We start from the raw sequence: 20,480 nt of genomic DNA on the forward strand, positions 1-20,480 counted from the left end.
CATGGCTTCAGGAAAAAGGATGCTATGTCAGGGCTTTATTGATGTTGCAAATCTTTGCAGTTAAGAAAAATCAAATTTCTGAGTGCTGAAGTGATCATTTCTTGGAGCAGTGCTAGAGACAGCCTGGGAGCTGACAGGACAGTGGCTCCAGTCTTGCTGGGTGAAATATGCCCCGGTGCAGAAAGCCCCTGAAACATCCTGCACATTAACAGGACTTAAGTTGGAAGCCTGAGTATTGTATAAACCCTAACATGGGACATCTCGGCCCTGAACATGGTTTTCTTTCCTGGAGCTGAAGTTAATGGGAGCCAGTAAATGCCCAGCTGATTCCAGCAGTCGTGATTCTGCTGAATAAAACAAAGTTAAAACGAGATTGTGCACACATTAGTGGTAATGCAGCTGGGAGACAAGGGCTGCATGGGGACTAGCCAGAAGGCTGGGATTTGGACACCACAGATCATCCAGCTCTGTGCTACTGGCTGCCACGGTACTTAAAATAATTGCAGTCCTCTGGAGAGAGTATATAGATAAACTCTGTACTATGTTAATGCACCATCATATAGAGTTGTTTACAGGCAGTACTTAGTAAAGTACTTAAGCGTGTATTTAAACAGGCTGCTGAACATCAGTGTGATTAATATTTTCCTGAATTAGAGATATAATATGAATACAGTTTTCTGCTGTTGCAGTTTTTCATTATATACACTTATAAGCTGGACATAAGGATTTTCTTTCCGTTTTGCATCCAGCAAATGAGTTAATTTGGGAGTCAAATTCTGCCTTAGTTATGCCTGCACAATGCCTTTCATATGCATGAGGGCAGAAGACTTCTCTTTAATTGGACTTATTTTTTTGTTAGTGTATAATCAAGAAAAAAAATCAATCTGGTTCTTTCTTTCTGATCCTGCAGCTCTTTGACATTCCTTTCATGTAATTTCAATCAGAAAAGTATCTTTTACATATGGTGTGTATGTTTGTTAAGGCTGTGCACATACAGCAGCTGCAATTCTTGACCAGCAAGCAAGCAGCTGCTGTTGGGTACCGACTGGAGCCACACACTTTGTTATTCTGCATGTAAAATTGGGGGGGGGGAGGGAGGAGAAGAGAAGAAACATGGCTCTTACATCACTCATCATGGTAATTCCATTTAAATATATTTTAATGATTTCTAACAACATAATTTGCCAAGCCTCCCCACCTCAAAGTGATGCAAGCACATCTCTCTCTCTCAATTTTTCCTTTGCTGCTTAGCCTAGGAGGAACATTTACCATCTTCTAGTTCAAGTTTTGGAGTCAAACCTTGTTTTTAAACCTTTTATATATATATATATATATTTTTTTTTTTTAAATAATCAGAACTCAAAGCTTGGCCTACTTGTATACATTAATGTCATCACTGCAGAACCATCACTTTACTTGCATTTACTTGCAGTTTCTGCTCACAAGGAAATAAGCTTGATTTAATAGTTTTAGCTACAGCCATCTCAAGAGTTGAAGACTTCCACCCCCCCCCCCCCCCAATTAAAGGTAAATCGTGTGCATTAAATACATTATCTACTTGTAATAAAATGGGAATATTTAAAATGATTCAGTCACAGATAATTTGTTGCTGCAAACGACAGGCTCGCATCAGCCACTGGCCGCTCAGGGTGTTTGCTGAGCTCAGGGAACACTCGGGTAGGCTTACCCACCTCATGGAAAACAGATGTTCACACTGTGGAAAAGATTCCTATTCCCTTTCCTGGTCTTAAGGATCCTGAGTGGGATCTCTTATGCCCAGCAGCTGGGGTGCTGGTCTTGCTCACACACCTAAGCCCTCACATGCAGGTTAGTCCAGGGCACTGCAGCTGGAAACCAGCCACTCCTCCATGCCAAAAAGACAGCCCAGTTTATTTCACAGTTGGCCTCCAAGAAGCCAGCAGAGTGATTCTCCAGAACAGTTCTGGAGGGGCTCAAAGGCACCCCTTTTTTTCAGCCCTGGTGGTGATCTCTTCACAAGCAGAGGCAGCACAGCCATGGGGCAAGGTAGGGCAGCTCATACTACAGCTGCCGTTGTTGCTCCTGCCTGGCAAATACCAGAAGACACCACTTGTCTAGACTGATGGGAAGGCATATGTTAAAGCAATTAATTAATTTGCCCTAAAAGATTGAGGCCAGGCCAGGATTTGTCCCTTTCCTAGTGATCAGTCTGATCTTAAGCAATGGGATTTCCACTATTTCCCATGGGAGATTATTCCACAACCTAATAGATCTCAATGTCAGGAAGTTTTTTCCTGATATCCAGCCATAATTCATATCCATGAATTATGAGCTACTGTCGACATCACATCCATTGAGGCATTCCTAGAGCCTGCTTCATTTAAAATTATATGCTCTAGTTATGCAGGGTTTCTGTGTACTAGGGCAAAATGCTTTTTCTGCAGGTTAATTCATTACTATTCAATTTGTTAACACTTTTTTTCTCAGTGTGAAGTCATTCTGCAGTTGCATATCCTGTATAGTAGCACAATCCCCATTTGGGAGTAGAATCATAATATATAAATATGACAAAACAACATACCAGAACCCATCCCTGTAAAGACGTATTAGTCTGTTCCTGCAGATAGTCCAGCATTCGGTTAAATCAAAGCAGTAGCTCATACAACACCTGGTATGAGACAGAAAGCTTACAAAAAACCCTCCTCAAGTATGTAATAAATTTCATTTCTGTCTTAAACAGAGGGGAGGTAGGGAAGTAGGGGGGCCAGTATAGGGAAGGGGAAAGGGATGGGGAAGGGAAGGGAGAAAGGAATTTAAGCTGTGAGAAAATAGAGGAAAACTGAAAGGAGAATGACTTCCTATAAACAATAAGCCTCTACAACACAGTAAGAACATACAACAGCAAATGAAGTCGAGGATGCAAAATGTTTACTTCTCACCACTAAAGCACTTAGAAAAATAGAGAAAGCTAAGGCAGGCTTCAGAAACCTGTATTGCAAATAATTGTGTACAAAACACTTCTAAGAAGGAAACTGCCTTTTAAGAACATTTGAGAGGAGAAAATTCATAAAACTTACCAATTTCTCAAAGAAATCTGAGGATTTCAATGGGTTTTTTATTGTTACACTTTACCCAGCTAGCAGTGTTCTGCCATCCTGTTTGCAACCCATTTGTACATAAATGCCACATTTGCCACTGGAAAAGGGAATGCTTCCCAAAGTAAGAAACTAGAAACACACCTGAGTTCATTTTCATCTCTGTATGTGGCTAGCTCCCATTAATGCTACATAAATCCCAGAGCAAGTAGGTAAGAATAAACACACAAATTTTACCTGGAAGCATCTGAAAAGAAGAAAGCGATGTTTGCGAGGAGCACTGAACTTGCACAGTAACATATAATTTTGTGTTAAAGTTATTCCAGATGGCTGATTTTTTTAGAGACAGTGGCCAAATAGTATTGAGGGACCTACACAAACAGATCTGCTGAGAACATTTTGGTGATACTTCCATTCACTAGAAATTATGTGAATTTATTGAAATCTGTATCCAGCCAGGTGGGACACTTTCTTTGGACAGAAGACAGGACAACACAGCTCCCAGTTCCTACTGGACCAGACGTGTGTACATAGCAGACAGACAATGCCCATAGGCTGAGATGGACTCAAAATGTTGCAGAGCCTCCAGGTCAGCATTATGCCCATGTATCTGTATTCTGGTGATCACCTGGTGAAGTCATAGCAACTTGTCATTTGTAGGTAGGCAATTTCTGGTTTGCAGTTAGCCTTGCACAGCTTGACAAAACTTTCTTTGGTGGAGCTGTAAAATACCCATTGGAACATATATGAAGAATTCACAAGCTAAAAAATTGTGCTCTAACAGCAACCCTCTTCCACAAGAGATGTTGAGAAGAGAAGGGGCATTCTGATATGACTATTATTTTGCCAAAACATTTGAAATAATTTTTTTTCATTTTGCTTTGGAACCAAGAAGTAGAGGTTGCTGCAAAATTGAACTGTCATCCTCAAGACATCTGTAAAGATATGTAACTCAAGTTGAAAGATGACTTGGAAAAAGGTAAGCTCTGTGAGCCAGAAGAAAGGCTTTGAGTCAAAGGTTCTGATGCACTGGCAAGGATACAGCAAGGAGTGGAATCTCCAGGAGTCAGCACCTTTCTTTGTAAGGTGTCCCCACAGAAGCCTGACATCAGCATCTGCTGTGAAAATGGCACCAGTCACAGGGTAACTCATCTGTCTTCCACCTGCTGCCTTCTTACTCAGCTCTCCACTGCCTCAGTGCCCTGCCTGGGGAAGGTGCGCTCCTCAGTGTTTTGGAAGGAGGTTGTGTCCTGTTCTCTCATCCCACTCAGGTTTCCAGCCACAAAGGGTCCTTGGCTGAGCACATGCAGGGAACAGGACATTTAGGTAACACTTCTGGACTCTCCCTGGAAGTAACTGTTTGAATGGCGTTTCTGAGGATGAAGATGAGTAGGCAAATTCAGACATCTTTGTACATGCAAGAGGAAATGAACAGCCTGGTTTCCACAGAGGTGGGTGTTCACAAGTTCATAACAAAGGGCAGAAAGTAGCCAAGAGAAGCTGAAAGACTGTTGAGGGCTTTAGTCCAAACAGACAGTGCAGTGATAAGAGTCGTTGTTTCAAAGATACACCATAGCAAGATGTGTAGGGACCAGGAACACTGGAATAGAAAGCTATTCAGAATCGACAACACACCACATTTACAAGTAAGGCACAGGGAAAAGAGGAAACAATCAAGTAACACTTGTGTAAAAGGAGAAGCTGACAAGATTGCAATCAAAAATAAAAATGTGCACAAAGAAGGCTGACATTTCTTGAAAGTTATCTCAAATGGCAGTGCAGAAGAAAATAGAATTTAACACATAAATAAAGCAATCATTGTGAGAACCCGCTACGTTTTCACCCGCTATGTTTCACTCATTCTCAGACTTCTGTCTTGCTCTTAGACACGCAGGCGTGCGCCATTAATGGCACTTGCACAGTTGAACTCCCACGCATCATCCTCAGAACGGGAGCTGTGGTTAACCTCTGGTATGTCACAGGTAAAAAAATACTCTTCACTGTATTTCTGTTTCTCACATATATATTCTTAGTTCCTTGTAGGTGTAAAACATGTGGCTTGTTGGCAGTGTGTATGACCACCTTGAATTAACCTCCTAAATCCAGGCTTAAAGCTGGATAGTGATACCAATCAGTCAAGTTTTCTGTGCGTGAATCTTTTCTTCCTTTGTGACCGTATTTTCCTGCTTTTGAACCCTTTAAAAGTGTCTAAGTATAAGGATGGAAAACATAGATGGCATTTATGTTTAAAATTAGTTTTCAGTGCAATCCATGTGTTTCTTTAAGGAGGATACATATAAGCATGTGCATATGTGTACATGTACAACTTCTACATACATGTACCACATTTATTAAATCTGTCTAGTGGGTAATATAAAGACTACTGGCTTAGCAATATGCTAATGCTTGCTCAAGCTTTTCAGTGCAGTGCTGAAACCATCCTTGACACAGCACTGAAGCAGAAGCTGCATCATCCCCAACTGCCGGATAAATGGAGTAAGAGAGATGAAATTTATCAGGGCTGCCAAGAACTGCTCATCAAGACACATTCTTTGACTACCTTAAGTGTGCACTATTCTCACAAGTACAAAAAAATAAAAAAGGAGGAGGAGGAAGAAATTAGAACAAGCATTTATCAAGACAACCTGCCCATCTGATTTGACACTTTTTTTTTGCAAACATCACTTCTTTTATTCAGTTACAATTGATTTGGGGCAAATTGAAAGGAGGAAACCTTTGCTTCTAATGCACTATCATTCTCCAAAAAAGTAAAAGCTTTACAGTGAATGAATGTATTTATTTGAAAGACACCTAATTTCCAAAGGGACAATGTGTGCTAGGCATCTAGTAGTACTCAAGCTGACACTTAAGTCTTTGAAAATTTCTTCCAAGAACCTCTGATGTGAGCTATAATCATACTGTTAGTCTTATAAATAGCCAACCTGGAAAATAGAAAACTAGATAAAACACTCCAACACATGAAGGATTGACAAGTTCTCAGAGACTCCAAAGACATTTCAGAAAAAGTGAAACATGGGGTTTGCTATTAATTTTCTCAGGAAGGACAAAGTATCATTCAGTGTAGGAAAGGCTGATACAACTGAGCACCACAGAACTGCCAAAGAAAACATGGATGGAAGAAAGAAATATAACCTATTCCAGCAGAAACAATGCAGGCTGGGGAGTGGAGTGACCTGGGTTCTCTGATGCTGACTTTGAAGCAAACCACTCTACCTTCCTTTTACTTGACTTCCCTTTGGATAAAATACATAAATAATGATGTTCAAAGGGTTTTGTGAACCATCAGTATGCCTAAATGCAGGCTGACATTCAAAATATTGTTACTGAAGATGGAGGACTGCTGCACTGTCACAGAACATATTCAAGGGAAATTTAAAAAGTCAAAATGACAGAAATAAAACATGTTGTATGCAGACTGGAATACCTGCAGGAGACTGCTTCATGTAGAAATGAAAGCACAGCCAACCTGGGGAAGGAAGGAAAAGGTGGACTGCCTTTATCAGAGCATCTAGGATGGAAAGGTTTCTGGCTGCTCGTCATGATCAGGGAGTCAGAGGAAGATGAGTAAATGACAACTCTTTAACACTGTGTGATTGCTGCTGGCAGGAAGGAGAGGGATTGGGAAGGAAATCAAAGTGCCTGATTCATCGTTTGTCTTTACACATTGACCAAACACAGCAGACTTAAATACACCTAGCAAAGGGCAGGAAGGCCAAGATAAACAGAAAAAAAGACTAAGGATTAGGAAGTAACCCGAGGAGAAAAAGTAACCTGAAAAGAGATGCTGGTCACCCTGAATAAACTCTCCACTCTGGCAACTTTCTGGACATTTCCCTGTCTTTACTATACAAATATGAGACAGTTCTCATTGGACAACGATGTTGGCTTTTACGCTGGATTAAAATCCAAACCTAATGCAATCCCTAAGCATAAATGCATTATGCCCCATACATATATTTCCCATTATTGTGATGTTCACTGAATTCTCTCTGTGGTTCACCCAGATGATGTGATGAACTAGGGAGGTTAAGGAATGTTAACTATTAACATCTTATTGAATAACAAAGTACTGATATGAAAACTGTATCTGCTGCAGCTGCAGCTTCACATGGATGAAAGATGCCATGTAAGACTTCAGTAATGCTTCCAACATTTTACATTTCGTGCTTTATAGAAAAGGGTATTTTAGATTGAAACAAGGAATTGTTGTATATCTAGAAACCCATAAGACACAATTTCTCTTCTAGTCATCACTTCTAATCAGACAGATGGATAAATTGGTATGGAAAAAACCACAAAAAATCCTCACCTAAAACAATGACTGCATCATTTTTATTTATTTCTTGCATTCTCTGTTCACATAGCAAAAAATTTAATTCCAGTTAGATCATTCTCTTGTGATACTTTTTTCTTTCATTTAATATATTTTTAAATGCTTAGAAGCATTATGACAGAAAGGCATGTATTTTTTTGCCCTGGTTTATACCCATCATCCTCACCATTACAACAAGACAAAAGCATTAAAGTAAAATTAATCATGTCAAAAGATTTTAGCAAAAAACAAGGGAGACCATGCATAAAGCATCGCTTTGTCTACTATGAAGTCACACTCTGATTAAAAACATATAATGAAAGTGAAAGTAATACATCATTGCCTTAGCAGTAGGGTTTTTGGGAAAGCTACGCCATTCTGAACACAAAAAATCTTTATAGGCTCTGGATTTTGCAATGATTATAAAATAATTCTAACAAATAAAACATTGTTTCACTTCCTTAAAGTTTAATTAATCTTAAACGTTGCAGTTAAAACAACCAACCAAAGGAGTTCTAGAATTAAACACAGACTCCTGGCAGGACCACAACTGGTAATTAAAACCCAAGCAGCAGTGCCTGGTTCTGAGCAGTGAGGCATGAGGGGGTGACACAGAAATCCCCTCACTGCCCCACATCCAGCAAGTAGTTATGAAGACTGCAAAATATCATAGAATAATGAAACCCCATTAACTGAGAAGAACTTTTGCAGTTACTGAGGACTGTCACACACCCGTCAGCTGTTCCATTTCTGTCACTGGGCAGTGGTAGCCCGTTGCTGCTACGTGACCTATGTAGTACCCAGTTAAAAAGTGAACTGGTGTTTGTGCACACGTAGGCAAACCTGAAAAGAAACCATGCAGTGAGGATATTTGCTGTACTTTGCCATAAGCCTAGAAAAGCCTCTACTTTGCTCAGGCACAACTGTGCAATAAGTGATTCAAATTAAACACCAACGTGCACATTATGGTGTGCATATTATTATTTATAATCTCAGATTAGGGTTGTGCCTGTATGAAGCAAAATTATGTGGTAAAAATGTTTGTAGAATGACCCTTACTTTCTCCTTTTTTTCCCTCTTTATTCTGCCTCTATGTTGTCAACATAGAAACAATAACTCTCTGAGAAATACCAGATAGAAAAAATACACAGTAATACTAGACTGTGAAAAATCTACCGATCCCCTGAGCCATAGCATTCTTGCCTATAGATGATGACATTAAAAAATTGGAAATGGGTGCATGCTTCCCCTCCTCTCCTGGGTCTATGAACAAGGCAAGTTGTTTTCCTGATACCTTTAGAATTACTCCCATTAGTACTGATGCATTTGGTGCTTTGGCTATCCAGGCAGAGAGAGGTGGGCAGGATCCCCTGCCAATAGATCTAGTCTTGTCTAGGGAACAAAATGAGATTGCTCCTCTGTTGAGCTGTCATACTTGATAGCTTGTGCTGTTCCACCTGCACCTGTCCTCGCAGCTCCAGCTGCAGTGCCACGGCTTGCATGGAGTCAGCAGCTCCTGATGGTTGATCTTCTCCTGTTCCTTATGCATCACACAAGGCAGGACACAGAGCCCTAAGCTACTGACTGCTGAGAAGTGAGCCACTCTCTGTGCTGAGGAGGAAAAAGGAAACAGGCAAGCAGCTCCCTCTCAAAGGGGTCCGCAGGCCCCGATGAGTAAATTCTGGGGCTACTCTCAGTGGAGAGTGACAAGAGGAGATTCAGGCTCCTCTCATCCACCTCCTCTTCAATGGCCCTGCCACTGCACCCAGGATTAAGTGTTTCCAAGCTTCTTTCCAAGCCTCCCTATCCCCAAATGCCACTGGCACAGAGAGCAGAAAACGAGGAATGTAAATGGGTTTGGAAGAAGGGAGGTGGAATTTCTGTGCACATTTACATTGGATCAGTAAGCCTCTAAGTGCAAAATGTGGCATTTTGTTGGTGTGTGGGGGAGCCTATTGGCGAGCAGAAGGTTAAAGAAAAAATCTTTGTAATAGGAGGAAATCAGAAACACCTAAGGCGATAATAAAATAGAACATCTTACAATATCAGACTACAAGAAGTGAAATTCTTCCCATCACAGAACCTCATGAGCAGGACATAGCTTTTACTCTGTCCCTACTCACTTAGGAGCAAACTCCTCATTTACACTGACAAGTTGAGAGCGAACTGCAACCTAAGGACTGACAGCACTATCTATAAGTAAGTGAAAAAAAAAAAAAACAAAAAACAAACCCAAACAAAAAACCTCCCAAAAAATCTTCTGCCTTTGCTGCTGATTGTGTATCTCTGATAAGACAACTGTGGATTGAGAGAGAGGTAAATGGGTAAAGAAAGAAAACTTCTTCCTAAATTGCAAAAAGTACATGATAAATAAAGATAGAACAATGCTCTTAAATTCACACACCCCCTAAATGTCACAGTATGTTATTACCACACCATGGCTGCACTGAACTACCACTATGCTGTAAGCTGGCACAGTTTGTTGTCTTCCTTAAGACTTCTCAGTCATAGTTCTTCAAGTCCCTGCACTCCTATGCTGTAGAGTTCTCCAGTGTTTCATGGAAAGGACAGAAGTTCTACTTGGACTTGTCTCCCATTCCCTCTTAAGGTAGAAAAAAAAAGGGGACACTTGAAACTCTTATTTCAATTGGGTTTTTTTAAAAATAGTTATTGCTACCATTTTGTGAGTAGTAAAATATTTACTAAGAAATAATGCTTGTTAACATTTTGTCTTTTTCAGTGCGAAAAGACAGGCATTCTCCTCTGCGTTCTTCAAACTTTAGCCCAGGCCAAGAGGGCACTCTTTTCTGGCAGGATTTGCAAGAACAGGATTACCCATGCCAAGAGAGGGCTGTGTATTTGACAGCTGTTGTCTCAGCTGGCACTGAGACAGATCCTGGGACCTTCAGGACTTCCAGTGCTGAGCAGTGCGCGCTTGAACCCGAGCTAGTCAGGACCGTAACAAATGCTTTGTTTTTTAACCACAGCATAGAATGTTATGTGCACTAACTATAACAGAAAGACAACTTTTCTTCTCTATTTCTTAGAGGTAACATAGAAAAGACAAAATTCTCTACATAAAATTGTTCTGAAACGTCTCTCAACACCACCACAGACAGTGGTGTTACTCCAACACTAGAGATGGACATTTAACCAGAGCATTTAGCTATCCCGCCTCAGGATAGTTTCCCACAGTCTTGGAGACAGCAACACAATATAAATAACCAAGAGCTGAGTAAATTCCATTCTTACAAAATCTGACAATCCACAGCTAGTTAAGATTCAGTTAAAAGCTTTCTACTTTAATTCAGTTGACAGTTCAGATCTTGAAGCAAGAGATCCATGCCTCGTGCCTCTCCTGTTGAGCCACTGGATTATACACAGAAAACAAAAAAAAACACCTAGACAATTCTGCCTTAGACAGTATCATTGATTTTTCACTGACTTACCATCTTCAGTATTTTCTTAGAAGTAGTGTATCGTAACTCATTATTCTGAAAAATGTGAAGCGTAATATGTTCCCTAGCACAGATGCTGTAGACTTTTATAATGTACCATTCATACAACCTTTTGTGATTGTCATTCTTACACAACACCCTCAACTAGGCCCAGGTCATCTATAACTAAACAGTCTTTATGTGGCACCACTTTGTGAAAGGCTCCTAAATCTTCCATGGGAAAAAAACAATCTGCAAAGGCATTATTTCAAGTCCTGCATCATAGCAATTTTTAAATTTTTTTCATCCTAACCTGTGCATGTAATACTAACACGGAGGTACACCATTACAGGGCTTTGGATAAGGGAGAAGAACAGAATTCTGTAAAATGTATTTTACTAGGGGGGAAAAAAAAATCAGGTCTAATAGGAAATCCAGGTTTTACCAGTTGTCCAGTTTTAGAAGTATGGCTTTGATTTATGGATCAAAATTGCTCATTTATTATTTTATCTATACTGCTTTGGGCAATTTTGACAGTTAAAATTTAGTTTTATTGACCAATGCAGCCAGTTTAGCCACAAGGGGACTAATGCACACACAGCCTGCTGCACTCAAGAAGCTATGATTTGATTCCATGACCAAGTCAGACTGGGAATCGCAACCAACATAACAATAAGTTCCAAATCTCGATGCTCGAGGCAAAATACTTACTCTAAAACACAATCCACTATTAAAAGAAGGTGGGAAAGAATTTTGTGATAGCAGCCTCCATGCACTGTTTATTGTAGCTGATATATTCCACCAATGCTTCTGTCAGCAATGGACGCAGGGTAGTACAGAGGAAACCTTTCTTTAATGATTGTGGACAACAGATAAAGCTGGAAGAAGGAAATGAAAATGCAAAAGAGAATCAAAGGTGTGCTCTAGTACTATGGCTTACCAGGGATCTGACTCTGAAAAAAAAGTCTTGAAAAAACTGCCTTCCTTTTTTCCTAAACCAGATTTTATTCATATATACATAAATATGCATGGGTTCATGTTGCAGCTTGAAAGACTTACAAGTTTACTTAAAAAAAACTTACTGGAATGATTTTAAGCCAATGTTAATTTAGGCCTATCCTATTATAAAATTAGCATCTTCTGCAATCTCAATTTATTGCTCCATTGTGAAGCCCCTTGTGATACATAAACAAATCTCTGAAGAGAAACAAATCAATAAAGTGTCTAATTTGATTAACCATGTTTTTAAATTCATCAAGACAACTGTACAAAAATAAACCACTTACTTGTCAGTATTTTCCACGTCTTCTTTTCATCATCATAATACTGAACCAAATTGCTGGGTAGCCGGTCAGGTCCGGGAGGCAATCCTCCAACCAATAACAGCATTTTCTTATTGGAACGAATTCTTCACCCAAAACAAGAGGAAAGATGAACAACCACATTACTGAGGAGTATTTTTAGTGGCAACAAAATCATAACCATCAAAAGAATGTTCACTGCTTGCAGTTTTCTATTTCATTTTTTGTGTTTCTTTTCCCAATCATGTCTCAACAATCTCTTGAACCAAGCAGAAAAATGATCAGAAAAGCTGTGTATCTCTCTACTCATGGAATAATAAGCTTCCTTTATGCAATTTGTTAGAGGTTCATTCTAGAACGACCTTTTTCTTATATTATCCCTTTAAATCATCACTCTTTACAGCTGAATACACATGAAATGCTCTGGAGTTGTACTAAGGTTAAGCATTAAAGTTGCATGTCAAAAATCGTATTAGTCAAAATCATTATTATAAGCCATTCTACACTCAAAGAACCTTGAAAAAATTAAGGTTATGCAGAGAGTTTGTGAGCCAACTCTTTAATCACACACTGAACTTCAGATATATAGTTTAGTACAATTAGCAGCACTGGGCTAATGGTTATGGGTTAAATGCTACTTACAAGCACTTTTGTTTGTTTAATTTAGTCCAGACTCTTGCTTTCATTCTCCCCCTCAGCTCCCCCCTTCTCTTTGCTCTCCCCCTGTGCACCACTGGCTATAGCAACACCAATTGGTAAAAATGAGACTGTGATGTTGTTGTGAGCCTCCCCAGAGTGGAGCCCTGCCAATGCTTGCCACTGATCCAGCGGCATGAACCTGCTCAACTGTGCAAAGTCACTCTAATTCCCTCCCTCTGTTTTTCTACCTTCTCCCCCAGGGGGCAACCACTGAAAGGAGTGACTACCCACCCATCAAGAGCTGGCAATTCGCTGCTATTAACCGTGACCGTGATTCCCAATCTGCCTGGCAGCTCTTAAGAACAGGACTGCAATGTCTCATCTGCAGTAAAAGTGGTTATCTGCACCCTGGCCTCCAATGCTCCACCTGATGAACGTACAATTTCTCTGCAGCATTAAGGGATTTAGCACAATTGTAAGTGAAAACTGGAGGGGAGGCCCAGACCCCCAGACAAGCCCTGATGCTTTAATAGTCACTTCGCATATAATTGAACTTTCACCAGTTATACTTAGCTTGGGTGAGATAACACTGAAATAAAGGTCTAGGCTCAAAATGTTAAGTAGGAAGGTGACATAGCCTGGAAAACATCCATCCATATGAATGACTGTGCAGAGGGACCATGCATTTGATGGAAAGCACCCTGGTCAAACACCATTTTTACAGGCACGACAACACCCGTGTAGTGCTCTGTGTATCAGTCTGCAGCAAACAGCCCTGGCCAAGAAAGGCACAGAACACCACGAACCAAAGCCTACCACCAGAGCTGCACATGGAGGGGTCAAAGCACCACCCAGGAGCTCCAACCTCAGCAGTGCAGTCTGGCAGTGGGAGATCTATGACTGAGGCACACCCATGGCTGCTCCAGCTGCTACATAGAATGTGTGTTGGTGACCCAAGGATTTACATTTGTAGCAGGACTGCATCCTCTCTTGAGAAGAATGGACAAAATGAACTAGGTTGTGCTGTAGGCATGCACCAACCACGAGGAACATCCTTCCAGAAGGGAACACACAGCTGAAGGCTTGATCCACACAATGCTCCAGAAAAAAGTTTGCCAAATGGCTGTCCAAAAGGCAACTACAGACTACAGATTCATCTATGACAAGGACGGCCAGGGAACTACCCGGCATATAGCCTTGTCTGTTTTCAAAACAGATTTAGGGCTCAGGGAAGGTCATGAATTGAGAGTGGATTAAACGAAACCCTCAGTGCAGGAGCAGGAGTTAAGCCATGGGGGCAGTGACACTGTCCCATGCTGTCCTACCCCTTGACTCTCTCCCAACTTGGGGAGAGCCCCTGCAGTCCACCAGTCTTTCTGACAAGCCAGCCTTTGATGCCTGCACTGCACCTGCAATGTGCTGTCAAATGATGACTGTTACCTGCCCAGCAGACTGTGGCTGTGTAGGATATCAGGAACTGTCTCATGATCACTGTCGGCACAGACTCCGTTAGCGAGAGGAAGCTCTGGGGAAAGCTTACTAAAGCACTGCCAGCATCTTTTAACATTCAGTCTCCCCAGTAAAGTTTTTAATGAGAGAACATTTGATAAAAACTATGCAACATGGGAGTATGATAAACTGGTTTTGGTATGAGTTAGGGATGACTGCACACGTAACAAGTGGCAGAGCAAACCAGAGCCATAAGTCAGTTATGCATGGCCATCCCTAACGATAGAGAATAAATTGTTTATTTCAACCCTCCTGTGTTGTATGTTATATCACAATCAACTCCCTGTGTATTGTAAAATTCAGAATGCCCTTGCAGGTTTACTTGATAAAGGAGTTTATTTTGATTTTCATCTTTCATCTGTAAAACTCCCTTCTAACTCCAAAGCACTGTGAAAATCCAATGAATGGCCAAGGCTCAATAGTTAAGGTGAAGAATGAAATGTCAGATATAACTCTGAGTTTCCAGACTTTGGCAGTTGCAACTATCCTTAACATTACTTTTTCAGCTAAACTGTCTGAGAAGCTGCTGTTTCTTGAGAAGGAGCAGTGCTGCTATATTAGTATGCTTAAAAAATACTGATTTTTTTAATATGTTTAAAATGGGAAGTAGCAAGAACAGAGACTTTTAGTAGAAGTTTAATGAGAACTTAATAGTCAGCAAAATCTCTGCCAAAAGCACAGGGAAATCTCATGTGGCAAAGAAGATATGGATACTTATACTCAAAATATCTAATTCATCTATATTGAGAGCTCTCCCAATGAACCAAGTAAAGATAATACAGTGGCTAAAGATAAGCAGGTTTTAAACTGGTAAGTTTCCTTGGAGCCAGTTCTGGTTTTTAAGCTTTGATGTGAAATGCTGGAATTTAGGTTTTGAAAAATTATTTTCTTTATTATTTCATATTTATGTTTCATGTTGCACTAAGCAGTACTGTTAGAATCTTACAATATATTCTATAATATGAGAAACATGTAAGTGACCACTGCTTATACACAGAAGACTTTCCCAAATACTAATAAAAATGTAATTCAGTGAAACCCTGTGATGAAGACAGGATTTAAAAATATATGTAATACATTGAGCAAGATAAAGCTTTCTCCTTTCTTGTATTATTATATGTTTGCTATTTGGATAACTCAAGATTATAATGTGAAATGTTCTACATTATATCTGACACACTCTTATTTTTTCACAGTCCTTATTTCACAGTGTAATATACTATTCAGTTATATGCTGGGGTTCACAGAGTCCCCAGCAAGGATTTTATGATCGTCTTGTGTTCCAATTAACAGCAGTGTGTCTTGGTCAGGGAAGGCTAAACCCTGGACAGGCAGGCTGATGTCATGGCAAAAAAGTTAAGATAAATTTATCCACATGTTATCTTGAAAGCATTAGATGCCAAAACTCTAGTTCTCACTGATGAACATGCACGTGTTGTTATTATTCTGCACACACTTTGCAGTTTCTGTTCTGCTAAGATTTTAAAACACTTAATTCACCTTAATTAAGTTCCTGGGTACCTCATGTGGTGTGAAATTTATTTTGTCTACTTACAGGACTGGAAACCAAAGTGTATTTCAAAGGCAACATTTTCAAACTTGTGTAGCTTCCCTCAGGCACATAAACCCAGGAATTTGAGTGCTCACAGAAAGTGGCTTCATTTTCAGAGATACCCATCAACAAAACTAAATCCTACTCACTTCAAAGGTAGCAGCAGATGCCCATCAGCTCAAAAACTCAGATTGCTAGCCCATGGTCTAAACTAACCATGAATATTCATGGCAAGAGGCTGAGCCCAAGAGAGTTTATAAACTCACAAGAAATCAGCAGAAAAGGCTGTAAGAGACCTCAATACTCCTGACAACCACTCCTACTCTTTTGCAACCTTGATAGCCTCATGTTAATAGAAAAATGCATGAATGGGAAATACTCTTCTTGTACATTGTTTTTCTTTATTAACATATCCATCGATCTTCTACTGGTGGGTTTTCCTTATCTGGGCAATTAGTAGAAGTTCATTCTACAAAAGCTGGCAAGAAAACAAGCCTCAACAACAGGTTTGTTCCAGACTCTTCCAGTTCTTAAACAATGCACTAAGGCTCTGCTCTCTGCATTAGGGAACACAAAGAAAAGAATACAAGCATGAAGTGGCAATCCCGTGGTTCTTAATGCATCCAGTGTAGTGTTACACATCAGAAAGAAAAATGCAGACATACAGGTGATCACGGTAATCAGCGAAAAAAGTAAGAAAAAGAGAATTCAACTATATTTTATTCTTAACTTAGGGCTATAGTAAACCCAGAATTCTGGATCATTAATTATCTTTTCATATAGGCTATCACCATGGCTTTGAGTATGGAGAGAGCCGTGTAGCTCTTCAGAGCAGGGACTTGACAGCTATGATGGCATCCTTGCTCCTGCTTCAGTGGTGAACTTAAACACAGCAGAGCCAAACTGAACTTCAGGTGTTTGCCCACTGAACTCAGGCACAAACAAAACCAACCATAAGACCAGCACAGACCCAGCAAGGGCAGGTGAATGCATGGTGAGTTTTACTCACATCCTCATATCTCATAACATCAAAGGATTTGAGAAACTGGAGTCTGACAGTGATACTGTCAAAGCAAGTAGCAAGAATCTCAGAAAAGGGGGCTGTTTTAACCTGCAGCAGAAACAAATTATTTCAGAGAGGTTTAGATACCAACCTCAAGGCAGTAGACAAAGAGATATGCACTATCCCAATCAGCATTTCAGTTGCAGACCTTTTGTTTGTTAGCACCAAAAACTTAATTTCATCTTCAGAAACCAGGATGGTCTTTAGCAACCCTTTTCTTCTCAAAAGGCATCTGAAAGGGCGCTGTGTTCAACAAAAACATAGTGGACAATCTAGCTGCAGCCTGCAAAACTGAACAAATGTTGCAAGCATCCATTAGCCCATGACTGAAAAAAATGTTTTGCCATTGAGAACATGGGATGTGATCTTCAACAATTACCTTCCCAGCTCCTGGATGGGCATTTCAGTGCAACAAAAGTGTCGTACGAAAACTGCTTATTTCAATGGATTTTGGCTTCCATAGTTGACTGCAAAGATAGCCATGATTAGTAACACATGTTTAATAGAGAGGAAATCTAATTATCCAGGATTTTAACTATGAACTCAATGAAAGCCTTAAGGTACAATGTAAAATTTATTTTGGACAAAGGAATTGTATCAAGTTTTGTTATCACATAAAACAAATTAACAAACATCATAACCTATAGGTGAATAGGCATCCAGAATCTCTTCCTAACCCTACAGCACTGCTAGAGGAAGGACCTGAGTTCTCACAGTCAACAGACCAAGTCCTGCAAAATGTCTTTCTCCTTATGGATAAAGTACAGACAAAGAATATCTTGATTTTGTCAAAACCTAAAACACAATAAAGTCTCTTGCAAATTATGAACAATAAATTATTTTGTTCTTCGGTTCAAAGAATGTTCAAAAATTTGCTGGATGTCTGAAAGTTGCTTTATGAATGGATTTTTTTTGCCTCTTCTAATTTGCACCTATTGCCCCAGGCACACGTGAAAGAATGTGAAAGAACTTTCTAGAAATACTAAAAACCCAGAAACCAGTCTTATCATGAAGATTTTGGTTTTCATCTTTTAATTCTCAATGTAGGCATGGTTGGCAGAAGGCCTCAGTTTTCACTGCAGCAGGGCTCACAGTAATGCTCACTGAAGATGATGCTCATTTAATACATGTTGCTGACCACTGACAGAATGAAGTTTAGGAACATAAATCCTAAGCTGAGAAGGATTTGCTGCAGACATTGATTGTTGTTTTTGTCCTCTGAATCTACTAGATTTTTTTTTAATTTTGTCCAATACTTTAAAAAAAGAAAAAAAGCATAGAAAAAAATTAGTTAATGTTTGCTTTAACAATAATCGTTCCTTTTCCTTCTAAAAGCAGAAGTCTAAGGGTAAGTGAATGTTTTATCTGACAGGCCACACTTAACTGTTACAAAGTTACCTTATAAGTCAAAGGTTCCTTTATTTCTAAAGCTGTCAGGCAATTTTCCATCCCCTGCATTACAGTAACTTAGAATGTGCTTGAAGCTCTGAAAATCCAATTTTTCTTTATGAATCCAATCCCACTACTATTAGTCTCTAAGTAAATCTTTAAGAGTTAGCTTCCAGCTTTTAGCTGGAAGATTTTTTAAAGTTAATGTTCCTTCCTTTTGGGGCAAAAGCCTCTGACGTAATAGGTAGCTTAGGGGTGGGCAGCTATCCTGAAGGAGTGACATCTATCAGCAGTGCTCCTTGGGGAAGAACACAGAGGAGAGTCCTTCTCATCTGTGCCTCCTTGTATTACCAGACACAAATGCTAAAGATATCCTTACTAGCCCCACACTGAGTATCTGGAGCATTGTAAGGGATGTGAATTCAAAGGAATGTTATTAGCAAAGCAAATTGGTGAGTGAGACACAAAACCTCCTGTGGCATGAATCTTATTGGCAAAACTATGCAGATAACTGATATTCCTCACTGATGGAAACTCTAAAAAACCTTTAACTAATTCCCATTTTTTGGGGTTTTTTGTTTTGATTTTTCCAACAGAGGCTGTAAAATGGAAATGCTTTATAGAATGCCTCAAAGTGGTCAAATCCCCTTTTATTTCCTTTCCCTAGGAAATTTCAACCAACTCTTGTTTTTTGATTTTCAGACTGCAGAAAGTCAAGAAAGTCCTTTTTTGTTTGATTCTGTATCTGATGTCCATGTCAACAGAAGGTGTCTTCATCAGAGGCTGTGTTCTCTCCAGCTGAGACTCCTTTTCCTTAGGAAGCCAAAGGAAAGAAACACACCTTGCTGCCAGCTCACCCAAGGTATGACTTGTTACCTTTTCCACTGGTTTGTTTGTTTGTTTTTCCTGAAAGAAGGCATCAGTTGGGGAATGCAGGAAGAACCAACTGTGGCATCAACTTCTATTTACTTCCAGCTTCACTGCAAACCGTCTGCTTGCATTGAACTTGGCAGCTGACAATATTTGCTCAGTTTATTGTCTGCTTTCCAAGAATACAGCAAGTGTTGACTACCAAGTACTAGGCATGACAGTCTTTAAAGAAAACTTCAGGGAGGCAGCAAATATGAAAAATTATGCCAGGAAGGATCTACTAATAGTTTTCAACTTTCCATCTTCTTCAATTTCTTTAGATGGTCCTTTGGTAAAGCTGTAATACCAGATAGAATCTGTTTCAAAAAAACCAACATAAGAGATGTTTACAGAGCAGGGGAGTCCAGCTCAAACCCTTCTTTTAGGATTCCTATTAACTTCCCTGCTCAATCTTTTCAGGCCATGCTGAGCAAAGGATAATAACAAACCTTGCTCTGACTTACAACACAGCTTGGATTTTTAAAATACAGTAGTTGTTTGAAAAGATGAAACAGTGTTTTTACAGATTATATGGATTTTTTCATAACATGAGTTTAACAGAACCAAAGCTTTCTCCTGGCAAACTATTTTCTGTTGATTTTGTGTTCTACGTTAGCTTTCCTCACTCCCCTTGCCCCCAAGGCTCACTGTGCTTTATCTTCAAGTACAAATCCAAACAATTACACCATCACAGCTCTGTTCCATTTACTGCTCAGCAGTTACAGACTCAGAACCTCCATATTCTTCTGCTATAAAGAAAAAGCTATAGTGACCCCAGGCCACAACATGCCCCCTAAGACCCTCTCCTTTCTATCTCCTCTCTCCACATGAAGGGGATGCACATCAGGCAAAGAGTGAATAGAAAAGTCTCAGACCAGTAGCTAAGACAGATATGTCTGATGCTCACTATCATCCTACAGCACTTTGTTCGTAAAAGGTATACCCTAAGTATAAATCATTCCAGGAGGATTTTGTCTGAAATGGGACTTCCTTGTCTAGGAGGCTCTGCACCACTCATGAGCTACGTACTTCCCAACAGGACAGAGGAGGATTGTGTTGCCAAAGGACGAGCAAGAACAGTGCAGGAACTCATGGAGGACAGCTCTGCTTCTAGGGACTTGCATGACTCGCAAAGCTGCTGCATAGACTGTTGCAGGTGGTGGAAAGGTGCATTTTTGCTACAGCATTTGAGGAAGAAGTACCCATTTTCATAATAGGTACTTTATCATCAGTTTGAGTGGCTTTGTAAGATTACTTGTTTTTAAGCTTAGTTT

The 20,480-nt window shown here is 39.9% G+C and overlaps 1 protein-coding gene across 3 annotated transcripts in view; it reads right to left on the reverse strand.

Moving 5' to 3' along the window:
* Positions 1-20,480, reverse strand: part of KLHL14 (kelch like family member 14) — a 61,422-nt gene that overhangs the window by 31,751 nt on the left and 9,191 nt on the right. For all 3 annotated transcript variants that reach the window (XM_032124401.1, XM_032124386.1, XM_032124395.1), the window contains exon 3: positions 12,131-12,252. In XM_032124401.1, the coding sequence (XP_031980292.1) occupies positions 12,131-12,252 (122 nt within the window). The remainder of the gene's footprint in view (positions 1-12,130; positions 12,253-20,480) is intronic.

The sequence above is a fragment of the Corvus moneduloides genome, chromosome 1 (genome assembly GCF_009650955.1).
Source record: "Corvus moneduloides isolate bCorMon1 chromosome 1, bCorMon1.pri, whole genome shotgun sequence".
Classification (NCBI taxonomy): domain Eukaryota; kingdom Metazoa; phylum Chordata; class Aves; order Passeriformes; family Corvidae; genus Corvus; species Corvus moneduloides.